General features: G+C 34.2%; 3 protein-coding genes across 8 annotated transcripts in view; 1 reads left to right on the top strand and 2 right to left on the bottom strand.

The window, feature by feature from the left end:
• LOC138125589 (serine/threonine-protein kinase 32B) overlaps positions 1-14614 on the top strand; it is a 110394-nt gene extending 95780 nt beyond the window's left edge. For 5 of the 6 annotated variants that reach the window (XM_069041001.1, XM_069041000.1, XM_069040999.1 and 2 more), the window contains 6 exons: positions 13177-13214; positions 13357-13518; positions 13566-13711; positions 13765-13890; positions 13939-14076; positions 14129-14614. In XM_069041001.1, coding sequence (XP_068897102.1) covers positions 13177-13214; positions 13357-13518; positions 13566-13711; positions 13765-13890; positions 13939-14076; positions 14129-14542 — 1024 coding nt within the window. In that variant the 3' untranslated portion in view covers positions 14543-14614. The remainder of the gene's footprint in view (positions 1-13176; positions 13215-13356; positions 13519-13565; positions 13712-13764; positions 13891-13938; positions 14077-14128) is intronic. The other variant, XM_069041004.1, reaches the window with a different exon arrangement.
• Positions 14604-17352, bottom strand: lost (methenyltetrahydrofolate synthase domain-containing protein lost). Its single transcript, XM_069041006.1, has 5 exons — positions 17182-17352; positions 16585-17126; positions 16339-16529; positions 15274-15496; positions 14604-15220 (listed from the first exon to the last, which is right to left on the bottom strand). Exons 1-5 carry the CDS (start codon positions 17240-17242, stop codon positions 14825-14827), a joined length of 1413 nt encoding a protein of 470 aa, XP_068897107.1. The 5' UTR covers positions 17243-17352; the 3' UTR covers positions 14604-14824.
• Positions 17353-17425: 73 nt separating this feature from the next.
• LOC138125591 (BTB/POZ domain-containing protein KCTD9) lies at positions 17426-19402 on the bottom strand. Its single transcript, XM_069041007.1, has 4 exons — positions 19237-19402; positions 18400-19180; positions 18124-18347; positions 17426-18070 (listed from the first exon to the last, which is right to left on the bottom strand). The coding sequence occupies exons 1-4, from the start codon at positions 19288-19290 to the stop codon at positions 17954-17956; spliced, it is 1176 nt and encodes a 391-aa protein (XP_068897108.1). The 5' UTR covers positions 19291-19402; the 3' UTR covers positions 17426-17953.
• Positions 19403-22861: the final 3459 nt, after the last annotated feature.

Genomic DNA, 22861 nt, shown 5'->3' with positions numbered 1-22861 from the left:
TACCTATCGGCGATGCCAGTCTCACTCATGTTATAAAGCTTGCGGCACATTCGACTACGTCACCAACGCCTACTGCGATGAGACAATCATTTATAATGACCCCGTATAAAAGCAGTACCTAGTGCACGTAAAATTTGAAATATATCCTTCAAGCAGTAACATTTTTGCCCTGAAATTATGCTCTATAGTTAATGTATTCTGCTGCATTCTGTAGCGTTGGGTTACAAGCCTACAATTTAAAATGTCCCAATCTCTCGCTGTACGAAGTTTACCTATGTTACATAAGCTGCTTAACGGATTATTACAAAAATTATTCATCATATTTGATATACAGGTGATCCCGATATAACCTGCCAGAAAAATTCTGGGTCATTAAAAGGATCTAACAAGTCCGAAAAACCCATTTTTATTAGGTCCAAAATAATGGAGATAAATTAACCCCTATTCATACCCATTCGACGCTGTTGACCACACAAATACATACCTACAGTCCATTCGATTTAAGAATGCAGTAGATCTCGCTTCGAATGGAGAACGTTTCACACTGACGAACGCGGCAAATTTGAAAACATACATTCCAAGCAAAATTAACAAAAAAAAGTCATAAAAGAACTTACGGTAGTGGAATTCTAATAACAAAATTGTAGTCTAATGATGCGTTTAATACAAAAACTCGATAAGTTTGGCACTAATAACCAAAAAATCGATCAAATATCAAAATTTGACAGTACATAGTTATCAAAAATTGAACATTGCTTGGTGTAAACTTTTCTCTCATTTTGACCAATCAACGACGGGAAAATAGTCCCTACACTGCATACTTAAATGGAATTGACTGTGTAGTCAGGAATTAATTATTAGTGCTTGTAAGAAAGAGAGTGTCTAAGCAACCATACCTCAATCGTTTGTGACAAAACTGACAAATTGAATCAAATTAATGACGTTTTTTGGAAACGCTGTACGTTGTATGGGTTAAGTCACCAGGTAATTTAGGTACAAAAGCTGAGGTAATTGTTTACTTTAATTACCGGTCGAATTTTGGCGTTTTTTCTGGCCATTCTTCAACGAGCGTATAATGATTGCCATTATTCACGAAGACGAAAATTCCAACACGAACCGTAGACGAGGTGAAGACTATACTTTCTCTACGACTATACTCGTACCAAGAAAAAACAATCTTTGAAAATTGAATTTAATTTGACTTTTAATATTTGACAATTAAAATTGTGCCTCGTTTAGCGGTTGCTACGCGATGCGCGACTTATTGTTTACAAACGCATCAGATTGGCGATCTGCTGGTGATAGAATGTAAATACGAGGAATGGATTGGCCGACAGCCGTGGGTTTTAGTATTTTTCCGTTGACCGCTTGTTAATTTCAATATTAATGAATTCTTTTGTCTAAATTATAGTGTATTAATGGACCTCATTAATACACTATTTTTCATTAATCAATGATTTTTGCGATTTTGACGTTTTGATTAAATTTTGATGTATAAACAACCTCGAACATGCATTGTTTGCACTTACCAACACTGCAGCAGGTAGTGCAGCAGGGTTTTCTATATTTTATAGCTCCATAACTGCACAATTACAAATTCACTTTTTCAAAAACCGACATTTTTAGTTATAATTCGCATATCATATTTTTCAAAGGTAACTAGGTTTCCGTAGCAATCGTGATTTTTACGTGAAGTTGAATGTGAATGGAGTTGACGTCTTCTGACACTCTTTGTGGAAAAGTGAATAGAAAGTGTTGAAAAATTTAAAAATGGCCCACCCTAAGGACAAAAAAAGAATAAAGGTATTTATAAGGTCTCGTCTTTATGGAAAAAGATGAAATTGGTTTTGATTTGGCTTTAATTTCAAAATTTGTCACCAAAAAAAAAAAGTTTACGGTCAACGAAAAATTTTTGTAATCAACTCTTTTGTTAATGGGCGATTAATAATCTCAACTATTAAAGCCACTCACTCGCTACACTCGTTCGTGCTTTAAACAGTTTCGATTATTAATCGCCTTCATTAACAAACTAGTTTATTAAATCACTATTCTATCATTGGATGTGGAATTGATATCATTCTTTCGTTGAATATCAAACAAGAATGCATTCATTCTTTAATAGTCGTGGAGAAACATTATTTATATTTAATCAGTTTTTCTGGACGGAGGCCGAAAAAAATTATTTTTTATTATACCTGAATCATAATCCCTGTTTTTGACACTAAAATTCGTGCGAAAAGGGGCCTTTAAAACACTAAAGCTTTAATGGTTGCTTAGGTAACAACAAATTCACCTACATTTTGAACAATGATAAATAGACATTTATACACAATTTATGATAGCACCGAAACAACAACATTTGACCATAACTATATCAACGATTAATGACACAGATTACTTCGAAAAAGGTATTTCAATTTACTTTTTTTCTTATAATTTTCACATTGTAGTGCAGGTATAATAAAAAAAATAGCGTATGATGCACGTTTATAAGGGCCTTTAAAGCACTCGCGACGTTAAAAGCACTCCGCTACGCGTCGTGCTCTTAAACTTGTCACGCGTGCTTTAAAGGCTTCCTTATAAACTTGTATCATAATATACTATTATAATGTTCTATGTGCCTTCCGTTTGTATTTATACAGGGTGTCCCAAAAATGGCGTACTAACTACTTACACCGTATCCAGTATGTTTAAATGTACACGAAAAAAATATGGAAAAAATGTTTCAGAGAAAAAAATAAATTATTATTATTTTTATTATTAACGGTAATACAATGTAAACAAAGATGTAGTCGTACAGCATTACCTTGCAATGTTACCGTAGTGGATTTAAAATATTTTTTTCGATTTCCAAAGCTTCTAAATGCACTATTGTGCAGGATTAGATATTGGTAGTGAGTAATCTTGTACTTTGTGATAATATGTACGATTAGAGGTAGCTGTCATGACAATTTAATACATATATTTCAAAATAATTTTCCTGTTAAGTGCCACTTTCAAGGACCGCCAAATCAGCTATTAAGTCCAATAGAATTTTTTAAACATTTTTCTGACGTTTACGGTAGTCTCTTCTACACCGTAGTGCACCGTTAGTACGCCATTTTTGGGACAACCTGTATGTACACATTTGAGTACGCCGATACCAATTTTCTTAAACAGAATTTGGCATTTCTGGGTTATTACGAATCTGGTTCACAGCGTCTGCTATGCGTTCCCGGAGTTGGTCTTCTCTGTTTATTTCAACTTCCTACACCAAATGTGGCCCCAAAAATAAAAATCGGGGAATCGGGGAGGCCATAAAGTGAATGCATATCGGCGTATTTATATATTTTGAAAACTTCATAACTTTTTGTAGGATTTGCAAATTTAAAATTAAACTTAATACATGTCATTGGAGTGTTATAGGTACCGTTGCTAAAGAAATTGCAGTTAAGCAACCAAAATTACCTTTTTAATCCCGATTAACTCAAGCGTACAGCAAATTTTGACCAAATTTTCAATTATTTTTATCTCTAAAACAAAAAGACTCTTATTAGAAACACTTTTTGTGTATGAGTTCTACTCATCCACATCTATTACTGAATTTTTTTTGCAGGATATATCGGGACCACCTGTATAATATTTTCAAATTAATCGGCATCTGAGTGATGATATAAAATGTTTTTTTTTGTTCGACACTGTCAGAATTTGAGAATTTTCTCCTATGTGAACGGATTTTGATAAATGTCACAACTTGTCAAAACGAAACGTCAAGCTAATTTTAAAGGTTTTAAGCGATTTGGAGCCTTTAAGGGGCTCGTCGAAGAAAAAAACGTTGTATTCAACTCGTTCGTGTGTAATTTGGGCCTTTTTTGGCACGTGTGGGCCATTTTAAAACGCGAGTGAAACGAGCCAATTTACACACAAACTCGTCAAATAAACTACTATTTTCGGAACACATTTGCGGCGAAAATATCCAAAATTTAGCGGTTGAATTGAAAGTTTTGAAAGGATGTTTCTGGGTATGTGTTTACTGCATATTCTTGGAACTAAACTTTGTAAGTTGAAACATAGAAATTCTTTAGGAAACATCTATTTACACTATCAAATTAGACAGTGAAGTCAAAATATTTATACGACAAGGTGAAATATTAGGTGATCATCTGCATCAAAACATGCTTAGCTCTCAAATTTTTCTTAGGTGAACAATGTTTATTATTTTTTCTATATAAAAATGTGTTTTGTAAAAATCAATGCCGCAGTAAATATTATTATTAATGATTCCATTTATATATTTTTTAAATATACAAATTAAGGTATTTATATGAAAATTACAAGTACATACCTACTAAATAAAATACACTACCTATATTGTTGTTGTGTATAATTTATTAAGTGCTAATTTTCATATCCTGAGTTTACCGTCTGGTGGTAAATTTTCGGAAATCAAAACCAGCACGAAACAGATCCGACTAAAAAATCGTATTTGACGTTTGACATTTAAAAATTTGACAATTGGAAAAATTAAGAAAGTACTTTGCTCGTAACTGAAAAAACAAAATGCAGACAAGCGAAAGATAATAAAGAAACAACATGTACTGTATCGGAATGATGCGTACAATGTTTCCAAAAAACTTGTTAAAAACGCCTAAATCGCCATATCTACAAGTAGAATCTAATCGTTACTTGTTGTAGGAGTGTGGAATGTATCATATTAGTTACGAAAAAAAAGTTGAGTTTACTTGAACATTTCTGTTAAATACAGGGTTAGCACGAGAGACTTCCGATGAAAATTTCGTTCAAGGGTTCTAGCTTCCTAAATTTATAAAAAGTAATATTTACATGAACGATTGCTGGCCCTTTGTATTTATATTAACTTTTGCTCATAACCTCAATAAAGAGAAAGTGTCATGATTAATTTTATTCACCAAGCTACTTGGATTGCTAAGTTATTTCGATTAAACAAAATATCAAGTTCTAGGGGTTTCTTGCATACAACGAAATTTTCATCGGAAGTCTCTCGTGAATAACTCTGTATGTATATTTTCGTGAATTTTTTGACACTAAGAAGTCATTTGATATGCCATTTTAGAAATTACAAAGAAGCTTTGGATTAGTTGTTATGGTAAGCTGTGTTTGTTATTTGTTGTTTCATTGTCCTACGCCCACACAAATGAATAAACCTATAATAATCAGGTATGTCTTCATGACTTTTTATTATTCTCACACTGGTGAGTAATGGTGGGCATTATTTATTTACAATTACCATAATAATATGATTATTATGAATAGGTATTGGATAAAAACTATTTTTGTCATTTAGTAACTTAATAACAGAGCTTCGAAAAGATAAACATAATGTGCCGAGTGTTATTGAAAGTAATGTGAATATTTTAGCTGGTTTAAATTGTTCGCCTATTTAGAGAGGAGGTAACCACCCTCATCGCTCACCCCCGACCCGTAACACAAGTAGTCGTCATGATTCATGAAGTTGTAGAATAAACATCTCAATCTTAAGTCGTAACATTCTAACATTACATACTTAATGGTCCTTCAAGAAACAAGGCGAACACAAATATTTTGTAATTATTGTGTATTCAACATTAAGTGCATTACATTAGATTCATTATAACAATTTTTGCAAAAAGCCTTCCCTTAGGAGACAAAATTTAAAAAAGATTTGGTAGATATTAAAACCATTACCCGCTCATGTGTACACATTGACGTCAAACACCGCTCGTAAAAAAAACTCTATTAAAAAACAATCACAATTTGATTTGACATTGAAACTTGCGATAGGTCAATAATAACAAGGATGACTAATTAACAAATGTCCTAGTGTGAATAAAAAAGGATAAAGTGAATGAATTTAATAAATATGTTCACCGTATAATAAATACTCAAAGTGGTCGAAGTTGTCGTTCATAATATTATTCGGGAATTTTGGCGAATTGTTTCAGCACAGTATTTATTACGTTAATGTGTTAATTTGAGTTTTAAATGGAATAAAACTTGTTGAGAGTAATATGACAGTGTTTCACAACCATCAAGTTTATCTACTCCAGGTTAGAGAAATAACGTTTTTCATGTTGTGTGTAACTAGAATTTTCAAAAGTAATTTAGAATCTTAAGGTTGGTTACTATGAATTGAGAGATTAAGTCCAACTAAATATGCCGTCAGAAACCAAAATTGATTGCGAAACGAAAAAATATCCATCACTTAGCGAGAAATAGAGCCATATGCAACTGTTACAAGGAATTCGCTACCTTACGATTACGATATCTTTTGTTTGTCACCAGAAATCACATGGCCTCCAACCTAACCAAATTTATGGCAACCTTGTAACGAATATCCCTAAATCCTAGAGAGTAATTTATTTTTGACACGAGAGTATTAAAACACAAGTTGCAGAAGGCATCTATTCAAGCACGAATTTGAAATTCCGAAACGAGCCGCGTAGCGGTGAGTTGAGGAACAAATGAGTGCGTAAAGAACCTTCTGCAACGAGTGTTTTATACTTTTTTTCTATTTTGCCGCTTTATACCATTTTATAAATTCAAAAAATTAAAATTTTAAATGTAGGGAATTTTGCGGTGGGTGGTGACATTTATGTGGCATAATTTTAGCCGCTGTGAAAAAAATTAATTTAACACATCAGTTTTTTTTATTTTCGCGTTTGATGTTTGAAAATACCTGACCGAAGGAATCTATCCTCAGAGAGGTTGTCCTCAAGGAATATTGTTGAATAAGGTTGGTTTAACTTCTCTTATTACAAGAAGAACAGAACAGTCCGTCTTATTTCTGTTTAAAGTATTACATACATGGTGTTCGAGAATGTATTTCCCTTCTTCAACAAATTTACATCAAAGTTCCCAGGAGAAACGCTAGAAACTGTAACACTTTTTATCTATCAACCTCTCGGAATAATGTCTTGCTGAACTCTCCGTTAAATTTTATGCTTGGCAGTTACAGTTACAGCTTCATAGATAACCAGATTGATATATTTGGTTGTACATTAGGTGACATAAAGACGTACATACTTCCATACTTCAAAATTCTCTTATTACGTGCTGTTCCAGTTAAAACTTCGCAATCAATAGCATTACGATGCATAAACTTGATGCGCATTCTTGTTCCATTGACTAATGCTTCCTTTGTATTTAAGTTTCTGATCAGTAAAACGATGCAATTAACTTTCAATACTAACTTATGTGGTGGCAAACCACTAATAGTCAAAGAATTTTTTATTTCACTCCGAAGATTGTTATTTTATAAATAACGACCCTCCAATGCGATTTTTGTTTAAATTGGTTGGAACCTTGGGCCTGTTTTTCATTTACCTTCAGTACACAATAATTATTGTTTTTAAAAATTGTAAATCTTTCAAAATGGGTCATTCTGTTAAGGTAAAACAAATTTATTACATGAAACAATTACTACAACATACGAGTATGAATTACGATAAATACAACCGGCATACGTATTTGTACAGACTTAAACTTATTGCCTTCCACTTGTGCATAAGATTCTGTTGCTCTCTTTGCGAATGAAATAGCGGACACAGAAAATTTCATTACGTAAGGTCAGAATATACAATATTCTCCGCCTGTAAGATTTTATTGCCACCTTTTGCATATAAAATTAGGCTCCACGAAAAATGTTGAGGTTCTGAATTGGACGCAACCTGTCTTTTTACATTTTCTAAAAAAAATTGCCACAACTTGGAGACGTCAACATAAAAAGGTGCTTCCACTGGACCAGGTGTTCGTTCATTATTTTAAAGGTGGTTTTTGTTAACATCATTAAAGGTTTTTACCGAGTGGTAAAAATTGGCAAAAATAACACAGCACAAGATTACGTAAACCTTGTGAAATAGCTTCTGTAACGTTGTAGTTAGCAAAAAAATTGATGTCGTGTCGTTGCTGAGGCTGCAACCAATATTTATGAAACATGAATTTCTAGGGTGAAGCGGTTTGAACAAGCCTATTTTCTAGACAAGTTTTATTAGGCGCTATGGGTCTTCCAGCAAGTGGTAAATGTATTAAGATATTTACACAATTAGTGAGATAATAGTATATTAAAACATGAGTTTTATAAAACTTACATTAAGACACGAGTTAGATTTGCAGCACGACTGCCGCAGGCAGGAGTGCCTGTAAATGACGAGTGCTCTTATGTATTATAGAACGAGTTTTTTTTTTTCTATTTTTTCTAATTTGCATATTTGTTGCATACATGTTTTTTACAAATAAAATCAATTTTGGTAATTTAGGGAATTTTGTGACAGTTGGTGACACATTTATTTCATGGTTAACATTTAAAGTAAAATTCTAAATTTTTCATTTTTCGCAAGTGAAATTGCAATTAAAGATGAATTAGTCAGAAATGCGGCAAACAGCAGAGAATACCAGAGTCAATTTGCTGCCCGCAATGTGTGTTACCAACTGAAAAAAGTTCCTAGATTTCGGATGCTTGTTAACGCATTCAAAACGAATGCGTTAACAGCTTTGTTAAAACAGCAAATTAGAAAAAAGGAATATTACAGGATGCGAGTGTGAAGATTGCAGATAACGAGGGCGTTAGCCCGAATTCATCTGTAATCACACGAGTTTCCTGTAATATGCTTTAATCCACGTGTTATGTACAATATTTTATTTAAGTACGCCCCGAATTTAAAGAAAAAGGTAAATCTTATTTATTTACGCCAGTTTCATTACACCACTCAGTGGGATAAGAACTTACTTATCCCAATGAGGCTCACTTATCCCACTGAGTGAGCGTGCGGTAATGAAGTTCTTATCCCACTCAAATGAGTGAGATAAGTGTCATTTATCCCACAGGATTAGATAAAATAATAAATAAATTCTATGGGCCGTATCATGACAGCGTTATTAAAGTTACCGTTAACTAAAGTCGTGATTAAAGTAAACATAAAACGATATAGATTTATGCAATTATAACCTGGCAGAAAGAGACTTAGACTTTAATTACCATGGCGACGAATTCATCTTTATTTTTTTTCATTAAAAATGTGTCTTTGGTTTAACGAACGATGTACCCTTATAAACGTTTAATAAATGATGGCTTTTATTAAATATGAATTATGTTTCTGTGGCACTATAAAAAAACTTTTTGACCACACATTGTTTTTACACCGACATTTCCGAAATAATCGCATTTTATTTAAAAAATCATTATTTATCTATAAAAATGGGTACACCTATTTTTCGTTGTGTTAAGTCGGTCTATATTACCTCTGACTTTTTATTTGTCAGTGTCAAACAACTGTTTCATTTTTCTAATATAATGTGACAATCTCACTGACAGTTTTAACCTATTTACAAATATAATGTCAAAATCTACATTTACAAAGCACAAAATACTCGAAAACTTGATTGCTTGATTTTTGAAGTAGGTAGGTATAGGCGATTTTTCTGCACAGCTATGGCCACGGAATTTCGTTAGTTATTTTACTGTCAATTTTGTCAATGTTATTTTACTGAAAAAACTTGTGTAGCGTAAGCTTTGCTGTCATTATGAATGACGTTCAAAATTTTTGTGACAGAAATTCTGTCACGCACAATAAAAATTGAATGACAAATTGACATCCATGTCAAAAATTCCAGTGTGGGGTTAGAAATATATGTATAAAACCTGTTTTAAAGCTAATGTCAGTTGAATGACAACGACTGACGAAAATATTGCAAGCTTATAAGATGCCATATACATTTTAATTTGTATTTTTACAATAATTCCGAAGTGTTCTGTTTTTGTTGCTGTGGTTACGAAGTTGTTCATTACTCCCTCCGTTCGGAAATAAATGTCCGATTTAAAAAATGTTTTTGTTCGAAAATAAATGTGTAAGTTTGGAAAAAAATTATGTTTCTAATTTTGACACACAAAGTGTCATTTTTCACAACTAACTTATGCCTATCATAATCCACGAGGATGAAAGTTAAAAATTTTAATCACCAGAGTGGATTATAGGCATTATTCGCGAGTTAAGTACGACGTTTTATCTACGACCTACGACTTTTTTTCATAAAACACTTTGCCTACAAAAAATTTTAAGATCTGTGACTTATGATAAATCACAAGTAACTTATAATAAGTCACGGGTGTAATTTATGACTAGCATAATGTATCTATAGTTACGTAAATAATAAACGTATTATTTAATGGTCGAAGATAAACAATATTTACATCTTTTCCCTGCAACTTACAGTGCACAAGCGCATTATGGACTGTGTGATAGCTATCCTTGATTGCATTTTTGTTTTGCTCTTACGGTACAATCGAACATAAAAGATTTTTAATAAAGTTTCGGGCAATTTTCACTAACTAAAGCTGTGCAATCTTTCTTCAAGTTAAACATAAAAATATTAAACAAATGAGGCCTTTTTATTATTAGGTAGGTATATGTCTCAATTATGCGAATTGAATACAACGTTTTTTTGTTCGACAATCCAAATCGCTTAAAATCTTTAAAATTAGCTTGACGTTTCGTTTTGACAAGTTGTGACATTTATCAAAATCCGTTCACACAGGAGACAATTCTCAAATTCTGACAGTGTCGAACAAAAAAACAAAAAAAAAATGTATACAATGTGGTGATAAAGTAAGGAACAAAATTCATAATAGCGTTATCTGATATTTTTAAGAAAATCGCTCGGATAGGTCGATTTTATTTCGAAAAATACCATCATGTGACGTGCAATTTGTTTAAATGGTTTTTGCGCAATGACGTCATCACCAATTTTTTAAATGACAATCCCCACTTTTTTGTTCTCTTTCTCATAGACCTTCCTACTGGCTAAACGATTAATGAAAAAAAATGTTACCTTACATAACAATTTTTACCTCTAAAATTTTTATTTAATTTTTACTGTAAAAATCTTAATTGAGCTCAGACAAGAACAAATAAACATCTAAGGTTAACAATAACATTTAACGCTAATGTTGAAATTGCCCCCCGCCAACCATTTGGCACTCAACGACACAACATTGTCCACTGCGCTCAATAGTGTCAGGGTTGATTTGTTCCATTTTAGCGCGAATTATCTGCCGTAAATATTCTAAATTATTTGGTCTATTAAAATAAACCCTCGATTTTAAATAACCCCATTGAAAATAGTTATTTTTATATTAAGTGCGTGAAGAGAGTGTTTTTTGTGCATGAAAAGGTCTTTTACGCCGAGACGAAGGTCGAGGCAGTATAAGCCTTTGAATGCACAAAAACATCTTCACGCACGAAATATAAACAATATTTTTTCTATAATTGATTCAAAAAATTGAAATTAAAAATTCAAATTTTTGAAGGAACTCTGAAGTTTCAATGCAGTGACCATGTTGCTAGGTAACTAATAAAAAACAGTGCGTGAAATGAAAAACAGAAATAGTCGTATGCGTGAAATTGCATTTCACACACTGTTTTGTATGGTCTCTATGGTTTCGATCTTACTAACAATGCAAAAAAAAATACACGTCAGAAAATGACCCACTTCAGGCACAGATAACTATGCGTGAATTTCAATTTTTTGAATCAATTATAGAAAAAAAATGTTTATTCATCGTTTAGGTAGTAGGAAGGTCCACCAAAAAGAGAAGAAAAAAGTGGGGGTTGTCATTTAAAAAAAACAATGATGTCATTGTGCAAAAATACATGACGTCGTAAGTAAAATTTGTATGTCATAAGGTGGCTAATTAAAAAATAAAATTGACCTGTCCGAGCGTTTTGTTTGAAAACATTAAATAACGCAATTATAAATTTTGTTCCTTACTTTATCACCACACCGGATTAAAGATGTACCTAATTTAAAAAAATGTATCCCAAAAAAAAAAGAGGTCACTTTGTAAAAATCAAAAGAATCTCATAATAATCTTACAAGCGTCGTTTCATCGAGCTCCATAATGTTTGTAACAGAAGAATAAGACTCAATTAAAGTCGAGTTGAGAAGACATACTTTTGCGATGAAAAACTGTATTTCATAAAGATTCTTACCGATGACAGATAAATAAGCTTGTTCCTTATATATTTGAGAAAATAAACGAACACAAGATAGTAATTCCTTGCTCCGGCTCTGCAGAATACTTCACGGAAGCTTTGAACAATTTTGTTTGTCTGAGAATATGGGAGACGGGTGAATTTTATTAAAAAAATGCCAATAGCGCTTACGTCGATAACAGTCTTTAATGCGTTCTCAAATTCCCATCAAGAGTACATACTTTGACTTTCAGGTAGTAACACGAACGAATATTTAAACAGATGTACTATAATCAAGCAGCACGCACATCCAATTACTTTTCTTATTCTTTGTGAAACTAATAAAAAAGTTATACCTATATTTTCTTCTACTTTTGTATTCCAAATGCAACGTGAAAAATACGAAAGATCTCCCCATTTAAGTACAGAATGTGACTTATCCGGAATCAAATTTTCCGACGTAGTGACATGTTCGTTAGAACCCGCAATATTTATAACCGAACCCCGATAAACACCTTTTTACTGCCACATCCTGATGCCGCAAATCATAAAGTGGGATCCAACACACTGTCGTTACACGAGACATTTCTTCAGATTTTTTAAAACCAAATACCTACATATGTCGGTCGTATAATATTACGTAGGTAATATTTCATAAAAATGTAATATTTGCCGTTAATGTGGAAGTGCAAATAAATATTCTTCGAAAGGGCAAATATCTCAAACCCATCTCGGACTTGATTAATACTACCTAACAATAAATCCGTTTTTTATTCGTTTAAATGTGGATAAAGAAACTAGAGATAACACGTTATTTTGATTAAGTTCAGATTATGGATACTTGATTAAAAATTCCGAAACGTTAAGCGAAATCTAAAACCTCCTTTTGAGAAAGAGTCGCTGGAGGCGCCGATTTAATAATTTAAAGGACAAAAGAGAAAAGTCTGCCGAAAACGAAAATCCCAACACAATTCACAGGTCGTATAACTTTTCCTTCCCAACTTAACGAGACCGGTTTTATTTTCTCTTTTGCGATAGTAATAATTAAAGACCCAACGGCGAAGGAATTGTTGTATCTTTTCGGCAAATTTCATCTCCATCAAACATCTTTATTATTGATTTTGTTTGGGCGCGAACTCTTCAAATGAAACACTTTCAATCTCTTTTTATCTTTGGTTTCCATTTTGTGGTAATACGGACCTGATTTTTGCAGGGACATCAAGCCGGATAACATATTGCTGGACGAAGAAGGTAAGAGCTCACGTTAATAAATTACCCCGACCAGGTTTCCCATTAAAACCCGAGCACTCTACAACAACATTATCACAGCACTCCTTTAATCGCTTTATCTGTTGACCGAAAGGATTAATTTTGATTTTTTTTTATGATGAAGGCCATTTTCACATCACGGACTTCAACATAGCTACAGTTTTAGAAGATTCCCACCTAGCGACATCCATGTCTGGGACTAAGCCGTACATCGCTCCCGAAATCTTTGATTGTGCCATGGATTTATGCGTGGGATATGCTTATCCTGTCGACTGGTGGTCATTGGGTAAAAATATGATCCATAAAGAAAAATGTGTAAAGAACGCGTTTCAGGTGTGGTGGCTTATGAAATGCTGAGAGGACTGAGGCCGTTTGACATCCACTCCAACACGAGCATGCAAGAAGTACGAATCTTGTTCCAAATCGGATTGGATTACCCTTCTAACTGGAGCGAAGGGATAATCGATTTAATTTCTCGAGTAAATATTAATTGCGCTTGAATGACAATTTTAATGAAACCGATTTGTTGTAGTTGCTGTGTATAAGCCCGGGTTTGAGAATTTCGACGATACAAGAACTCAAACAAGTAAAGTGCCTAAAGAAGTTCGACACGGACAGGATCTTTCAGAGACAGTACAAGCCGTACTTCATGCCACCGGTGAGTGTCAGTTGGTGTCGCAAATTTGTTTTTAATTGTTCTCTGCAGAAAGATCACTTGAACTGTGATCCAACTTTCGAACTGGAGGAGATGATCATCGAGACGAAACCGTTGCATAAAAAGAAAAAACGATTGGCCAAACAAAGATCAATACGAGAAATTCAAGGACCGATGAGTATAGAATTGGTAAAAAAAAAATGTTTGCTTTACAAAATGTTTACTAATGGATGAATTTCAGGACGCAGATTCGCCCATGGACCTTCAAGGAAGTATAATTCCTGATTTTAAGGTGTACAATCGATATCAAGAATTGGAGAAAAGGGAGCGCGAACGAAAGGAACAAGCTTGGGAAAGGGAACTGGAGTTGGCGATGAGATCCTCCGATCCTTTAAAAGAGGAAACCGAGCCTAAAGAAAAACTGCACAAATGCACAGGTTGTCCAAAACTGGAAACCATGATCAATTCCAATTGTAAAATGAAGAAGTATGAGGAGAGTGAAGGCAGTGAAAGTAGTAACAAGAGTCAATTACAGTTACCGGAGAGGAAGAATGAAGAAAAATTGTGTAGCGTCAGCGACATTCAAAACAAGCTGCAAAATATAGACTTTATAGACAGGACACCTTCACCAGTAGAACGTACTGAAGGCACCTGAACTCTTTTTTAACCATGACCAAAAGTGATGTACCAAATTATATTTTTTAATAAAAGAGGAATATCGAAAAAACCTATATTGTTATCCAACAAATTACAAACACGTCATGTCGAACGTTCAAGCCTTTTTATAAAAATTAGTCTTTTTCTAAATTACGTTTTACGTAATAACAGGAACTAAAAAAAACTGTTGTACTTGAAGGCAAACTCCAAATAAAATCTAAAACACAAAAGTACTACTAAGGCAAGTAATGGAAGCCAGACGGGAAGTTTCGTCGTTTCTTCAAACGGCCGTAACGTCGGTCGTCTCGATTCGAGTGATCGGTTCCATGACTTTAACACTCAAATTAGTTGTCGATTCAGGATTCAACTTCAGAGTTTGGAGTATCTCGATGACGTTATCAACCGCGAAAGGCTTCTCTTCGACCACTTTATCCGCTGCTTCTTTCTTCACAGGTTTGGCGTAATGCAAATAACAGAAGCCCTTGTAACCGCGCCATGTGATGTTGTTCGGTTTAATTCCGTGGCCGATGAGGGCGTCTTTCAGGTGACGCACGCGTACGTTTCTATCGATATTACTTACGACCAGGGAAAAATCGACCTGAAGCCGGCGCGAATTTCGACGAAACGGTCGAGTCTTTTTCTTCATCATCTGCGTGGCACTGTTCTCTTTGTTGCCCTTGAAACAACTTCATAGATAACGAGTACACAAGGATTAGATCATTTTATTACCGGATCTTCGTTCTCGTTGGTCACTTGAGTTGATCTGGTTCTTCTGAAAAATCTTCCTTTTCGCGGTTTTTGATTGTCGACGCTATTTGTAATTCCGTTCTCTTGCATCACCTTGTCAGGTTTTGGCCGCTGTTGTGGAAATCTTTTGGCTTTGATTGATCTTCGTTTTTCTTCCGTCTCCACATCGGTGTCCACTTCTTTCAACGTCGTGTCTCTACCCTCGCTTCAAGACGAAACAGTTAAACAATACTATTAGTTACAGATGCTAACATTTAAACATTTTCTAAAAATATCAAGTGCACTTTATATTTATTGCTTCTTAAAGATTACTAATTTATTTATTCAAAGGTGATCTGTAAAATATTGTCTGCGGTTTGGAAATCACATCGTATTAAGGACACAGTAAAGTAAAACATAATTTAAAAGTAAAAAAATATACCTTCGGGTCTCTTGTTGATTAACTTGTCTTGTTTCATAAAAGTTTACAAAATGGAGAGAACCAACCCTCAGCACTCAATACAAAAAAGAGTAAATAATGAATACGCCTAAATATATTATACTTATTTATATTTATGTTAGTAAGGGCTAGTTTACAGAAGCGAAATTAAGTTCATGGTAATAAAATGCCAGATTAACTGAACATGTGATCAGATTGAACAAATCGGATTCATGGGTTAATCGCGCATTAAAATTTATTTCGAATTAAATATTTAATTCTCTTTCTGTAAACTGGCCCTTAATATACTTATTTGAAAAGCCAAGTTAATAAACTTTAAGATGGCGTTCAAAAGTCTGAATAAGAAAGATACTTTTCCACAAACTGAAGAAATAATATTTTATTTGATTTGCTGACCCCCATGTCTACCAGGTAAATACAGAAATTGATTAATTAGGTACCACTAGTAACAAGAGGAGAACACCTTGTGTGAGGTTTCAGACAATGAGTACCACTGATACTGTATAATTTACACATCTTTGGGCGAGGTATTAATATAATTCAATTATTCCAAAACTTGTGCCAAAAGGTTTAACAAAGCCTCATAATGTACTTTAAGCGTGTATTACCTAGCGTGAGCATCTTTAATTTTCTGTAAAATTGGCATGAGATTCAGACGTCTTTGTGAAAGCAGATCCCAATAAATTCCTTTGGGTCTCGACAGTTTTCTTTCAACTTTTATGATCTCTGTAGGTGTCAAAATATAATCAAGAGGCACATCATGTTTGTTAAAAATGTCATTTGGCAAAGAATCAAAAACCTGAAATGATTATAGAAAATTTAGAGTGATTTATAAATGTTTGTGTTGAACAAACTTGTGAGTCATGAACTGTTGTGACAATTGTCGTATCGTCATCAACAGCTTTCATCTCCTTGAGAATTGCATATTCTAGATCGGCATATCCCTTGCCTTTACCAATCCTATATCCATCCCTCGAAACTGCCACACTTCCCAAAATAAACAAGTCAATGTGGAGGTCGTCCTCAAAATCAACAGATTTGCCCACAGTTTCTATTCCCCATCTAGTAACAATCTGTTTGATATTTTTTGGCTTGTCATCATAGCAAAATGAAAGTTTTTTCAGAAGGCCTTCTTGCAGCTTCGGGATAGGCACATACAGAATTTTATTATTTTCTATAACCAGAATTCTCGACGCCTCTAGCGGCTTGTCTGGGTTTACCTCGACAGATCTGGCGGTTTTGAATTCTTCTAAATCTAGAAGTTTAGCCGCCGCTTTTTCGGCCCCTTTAAAATTCGGAATGCGACCGAAAGCGGGGCGAGGGAAGTTAACCAATTTGTTCTTCTCCAAATATTCCCAAACTTTTTTACGAAAAGATTGCTTTGAATTTTCTTCAACTAAGGAAAATCGAGATTTTTCCTTGCGTCAAAACTCGGGAAAATATCAACTTACCGCGATTTTCCGGTAGTGGTATGGCCTTTTCGGGCTCGCAAATGCTTTCTTCAACACTCATTTTCTATGTTTCATTCAGAAATGTTATCACAAATTCACTATCACCATAAACACTTGCCCACTTTCAAAATGTTTATCTTTTTCTTGGTTACCGAATCATTTTGACATTTCGTTCAAGGCCGGTTGCAATTTTGTTGAAATTGCAACCTAAAGGTCCATTCACACGACAAAATAAATTATCTCCTTTTACTGTTATTTATTACTTTATTTATCTGATTTAAATAACAATATACAAGTTAAAAAGTGAGTATTATCTACACATGGTACTTACACAACCCTAATCTATTTTAATTATTTTATATATTTTTTACAAAACATCTTATAGGTGTTTACTTTTCCACATGAAAAATGTTCAATTTTAAATCTGCCTCTTTAGATCTTAGTTTTAGACACTGACACTTAAATACTGAAAAGTACTCAGAAATATTTCTCATTTTCCATATAAAAAAGTATAGTTGACTCAAGTTGCAAAAAACCACTGGTCATTTGCAACAGCATTTTTTCAATATTTTTGAACCAAATAAAGGCACAAAGGGGTCACAAAATCATAGTTTGGATTGAATATTTTCCATACAAGTACAGTTTTAAAGTAAATTCAAATAACTAATGCCATCATAAAAGTGCTGTTGCAAATGACAAGTGTTTTTTGCAACTTGAGTCAACTTTACACCATATTACAAATCACAGGTTGTACAACCATCGTCAAATATGTTTAGCGAATAGTTTGAGACATGTGCAGTGGAGTGAGCATTAGCTCAAATGCTGCATCTTTCAAATTAGCTCCTCTTAAATTGGCCTCATGTAAGTCACTGCCCGATAAGTCACAAAACTGCAACAAATCATTTATTAATAAACAAGTCATCCAGATATTCTTTTATTAACTTCTAGATCTGCTCCTGCCAGAACGGCAGCCCTTAGATCACAATTTTGTAAGTTGGCATTTTTTAAAGTTGCCACCCTCAAGTTAACACCACCCATATCACTTCCCTCCAAGTTGGCACCTTTCAAATTAACACCTTCCATATTAGCCCTTCCACCAGCTGGATCCTTAAAATTAGAATTTTTCATGCTGACACCTTCTAAATTGGCACACAAACACTTCACTCCTGCAAAATTATGTTAATATTACAGTTCTCAGAAGTTGTATGTGCTAGTTACCGAGAAGTTGTGCTCCATCTAAATTAGCATATGATAAGTCAGCCCTTTCTAAACAGCAATAACTTAAATTTGAACCAGTAAGTTTACAACCTTGTAAATTAGCATATTTAAAGTTGATGTAACGCAAATCTAATTTACTCAAATCAGCTCCTGATAAATTGACTCCTTGGAACCTCAATTCTGTTGTGAAGGCACTTCTGATTAAGGCATCTATCACATCTCGTCTTGTTAAAGGTAAATTATCCCTATTTACATTCTGTTGGCTTATCATTTGTTCTAAAGTAGGAATTATTGATTCTATACCGAAGAATCGTGCCTCTTCTAAGATGCCTTCAGGATTAATATTATTATCATATATTAATTGACCATTTCTTAAGTAGTTTATGATAGGTTCAAAATATAAAGGGCTTCTGTCGATAAGGAATGCGCCGTTTTTGTCAACATTGCTAGGTGTAAATAAATAACCATCATCATCACCAGCAAACATTCTAGCTAGCATACTATCTGGTTCTTTTGTTGTTAATGTGCTTTTAGACGTCGTAAAATACTTCCCACCTACATTTAAAGTTACCCAGTCAGAACACTTCACACGTTTTGAATCATTTTTGGGAGGAACTATAAAATCTTCACCGCTGGATATGTACAAAGTATCATTATTGCGTATGAACGAAATTTCATTTACTTCTGTACCGTCTTCTATAAATATCCGTCGAACTTTCGTGTTAAACTTTAAATATGCTTGGCTCATTAGCTCCTCCAAGGTTCGCGGAAGTACGAAAACCTGAAGACAAGCTCAATGTAAGAGTAAGGTTCAATTATATTAATGAAAACAATAACCTCTCCGCTGAAATTTGTTCCATTTTTAAAAACCACTACCCGTTTTTCGCTCATTATTACAAAAGAATGAAATAAATAGAATTTGTGCAATTTGGGGAAAATGGAATGTCGACCTGTTAAACGTCACTTTAACGTCACTCAATCAGTAATCAGTAATCACAAAAGCAGAAGCGTGCTTTACGCTTTACTTTTGTAACCGTAACCACCGTAACCGTACCGTAACCCGAGTTTCAGCGCCATCTGAGAATAGTACAGGGTAATTCAAGTTTTACCGCCCGCACGATAAACCCTATTAAAAAATTAGTAAAAATCACGAAACTTTAGGGTTACATTCCATTGATATAAGGCTTCAAATGTGTGCATACAATTTTCCAGTATCACTTCATTCAGAACTATAAAATTTAAAAAATCGATTTTGGGCAAAACATTTTTTTTTTGTAAAATCGTATCAAAATGAAGTCATTTATACAGTAATTTGCAGGCGTAAATAATGCCTTTTGCGCCCTAAGGCCTAAAAGAACAACAATTAATTTTAATAGCTATTTTATTTGTTGCATCACATTGGCAACCAACAACATAAACTCTTGATTTTTGAGAACAAATCATGTATTTTTTTCAAAGCTTTCGCGTCTTATAATCCCTCGTCCCTTCGGGCTTCGTGCTTATAATTCCGCCGCGGACCAAAATCGCCTCCTTATTAAAGATAAAAAGATAAAAACATTAGATGGGTCGAATTTTATGCCGGTGAGTGTATTTAGGCCCGGTTTATTCACCTTCAAGTAAATTTATCTGGCCAGTAATTGCTATGATTTAGAATCTGCTATTGGTAGATCCATGGTAAGACCTAGAATATGTTTCAATAATTTTTGCTGAAGACATAAGTACCCATAAATCGATCAAAATGCCGTCCCTTTAATTTGCAATTTGCCGCCCTTATGCGGCGAACAACTTACACCATATATCTATTAACTACTAGTTAATCTAGTTATTTATTACTAGTTAATAGATATATGACCTACACATACAACATAGTTAGCTAAGCTCCTAGGAGATGGAGACCTTTTACTTCAACCTTTTCCTTCTTGGTGCTACCTTTTACTCATAGGTACTCGTACCTTTTAGGTACTTCAAAGTGAATACTTCATTTTTATAAATACGGCCTATTGTCCGGGAGATTTACCGTGAAACTTCCTTTTCGCAACAACCCTCTTAATTTACGTCATTCGAGAGAGCTTGCCATAAAACGATTCAAGTCACAATTTAATCAAATCAGAACACTTCGGAGCAAATGTGATGGAACCTCTGACAAACCACGAAATAGGTAGTTACCTACATTGGCATTTTATACCACCCCGGTCACCCCATATGGGCGGACTGTGGGTGTGTACCAAAACCTTATGAACATTCTGCAAGTGGAGATTGTGTAGTTTTGAAACAGCTTCCCTTTTCTGAAGAAAATGTCGAGACTGTTTAATGCAAAAAGAAAAATGTATTGATTGTTCATGTCATCAGGCTACAACATCGACTGCGGTTTGCAAACGTTTTGATTAAAAACCTTCCTCGCATTCTCAAGATAGTGAAATAGTGGACCTTTCCAATTTTGATCTTCAAGACCATAATTATTGTGGAACAGGTGAAAGTGAAGTCTTTTCTTATTTGTGTCTTTTTTTCGTTCAATATAGGTATAGTTATATTTTGTGTTTAATTTTATTATCATATTTTTTTAAAAGGTAAAATTGTTAAGATTTCAAAGTGAAAAAGTAAATTTGTTTTTTTTGTTTTAAACCAAATTTACTTTTTTCATAAGTAATGCAACGAATGGGTACGAAATTGCCGGAAATTTTCGATCTCAGATACGAGTATTTGTTTCGGCGACAATTTACACGAGTGAGCGAAGCGAACGAAATCAAAGTGAAAATTGTCTTAAGAAACAGAAACAAATACGAGTGGTCTGAGGAGAAAATATCCGTCATGGTCGTACCCACGAGTTTGTATTCGGCATGACAATTCACCGAGCAAAGATTGAAAAATTCAATGAAAGAAATACCTGAACAGTAGTTTACGATTTAAAAAAGGTTGATATTTACGGGGTGATCAATAAGGACTGTTTAAGTTGGTAACACTGAATCGTATTTTAAATCGTATAACAGAAGTAATTTCCGGTTGTTGGTGGCTTGTCGTTGTTAATCCTATACCTATATCAGATATTTGTCAAATAAACCAACAAAACATATCCAGTTACAGTGTTATAAATAAAAATTTTCTTAATTGTATTGCCAACTTAAACAGTCCTTCTTGATCACCCGGTATATAGCAATTCGTCAATAAATAGCGAAAATTTCCCCGGCAATTTTTTTAAAACAAACGTGATTGGTCCCTACTGACCAATTTCGTAAATCTGATTGGTCGAGAGAGTGCGAGTTGAATTGTCATATAGTTATAATATACCAAGGGACAGATATATTGTCGGAAATTTTTTCAAGCAGCCCTGACACACGAGTGTTTGTAGCTAGAAAATTAAGTTAAATTTTTTAAGTAAAATTTGTCATTTTCTCAAAAAAATTGTTCTGTAAGGTTTCAATTTTTTTCATTGATCGTTTAGCTCAACGGTGGCCAAACCGCGGCACGCGTGCCACTATTGGCACGCGGTCATAATCTCATCATAATACTTACGCGAAGTAAAAACTTTTTTCCTGTTATTCGATTCACATTACTTACTAGGGCGGGGGTACTTACATATGCATTATCTTTCAGAAGAATGAAAAAGGGGCACGTGAAATATTTTTAGTCAAATAAAGTGGCACTCGAGAACAAAAAGGTTGGTCACCGTTGGTTTAGCTAGTATGAAGGCGTACCAAAAAAAAAAAAAAATGGGGGTTGTCATTTAAAAAAATGATTGATGAGGTCATTATTAGGAGATGACAAGCTGTGAACATAAGTAAAGTACTGAACAATATGCACTTTTTAAAAACAAAGTTGACCTGTTCGAGGATTTTTCTCAGAAATTAATACTTACAATTTTATCGAATTTATTCCGAACTTTACGAACGCACTGTATAAAGATGGTTGCGTTCAAATTTTTCGCGCGGTCATTTAGTTTGCCAGCCGACTACGAGGATCGCTGCATTTTGCGTTGCCAACGTTTAGGAAGTTTCAGTTCTTATGTTAAGTGTTCTGTGGTTTGACTTAGTTTGACCACAGTAGATTTACTCATTCAATAGGGACACGGAGCCGTTTCGGTTATCGCCAAATTCGAATACGCATGTCTTCGCAGCGGCGGTCCTTTACAAGATGCTCGTAGCGTGGCGCTGCTGTTTTTGGCGCCTTCACGCCCTGATTTCTATTAGAGATGAGCGATATTTCACTACCGGTGATTTTATCACCGTGACTCGGAAATCACGAGTAACCACCGTGATCAAATATTCGAAGTAACCGTGATTAGTGATTTCACTACATATTTTCTTAAATTCTTAAATCGCTGGTTATTATGCAGTTACTTGCTTGTCGTTACCTGACACACAACAAAATATAAATTGTAACTTTAGCATTTTCCTATTTTTCCTTACAGAATTATGTAACCTGAAATGTTATTACCATCTGGCACTATTACAAAACAAAAGCTATC

This window comes from Tenebrio molitor, chromosome 3 (genome assembly GCF_963966145.1).
Source record: "Tenebrio molitor chromosome 3, icTenMoli1.1, whole genome shotgun sequence".
Lineage (NCBI taxonomy): Eukaryota > Metazoa > Arthropoda > Insecta > Coleoptera > Tenebrionidae > Tenebrio > Tenebrio molitor.
Note: the sequence above shows the minus strand (reverse complement) of the source record. Positions and strands in the feature narration are given on the sequence as shown.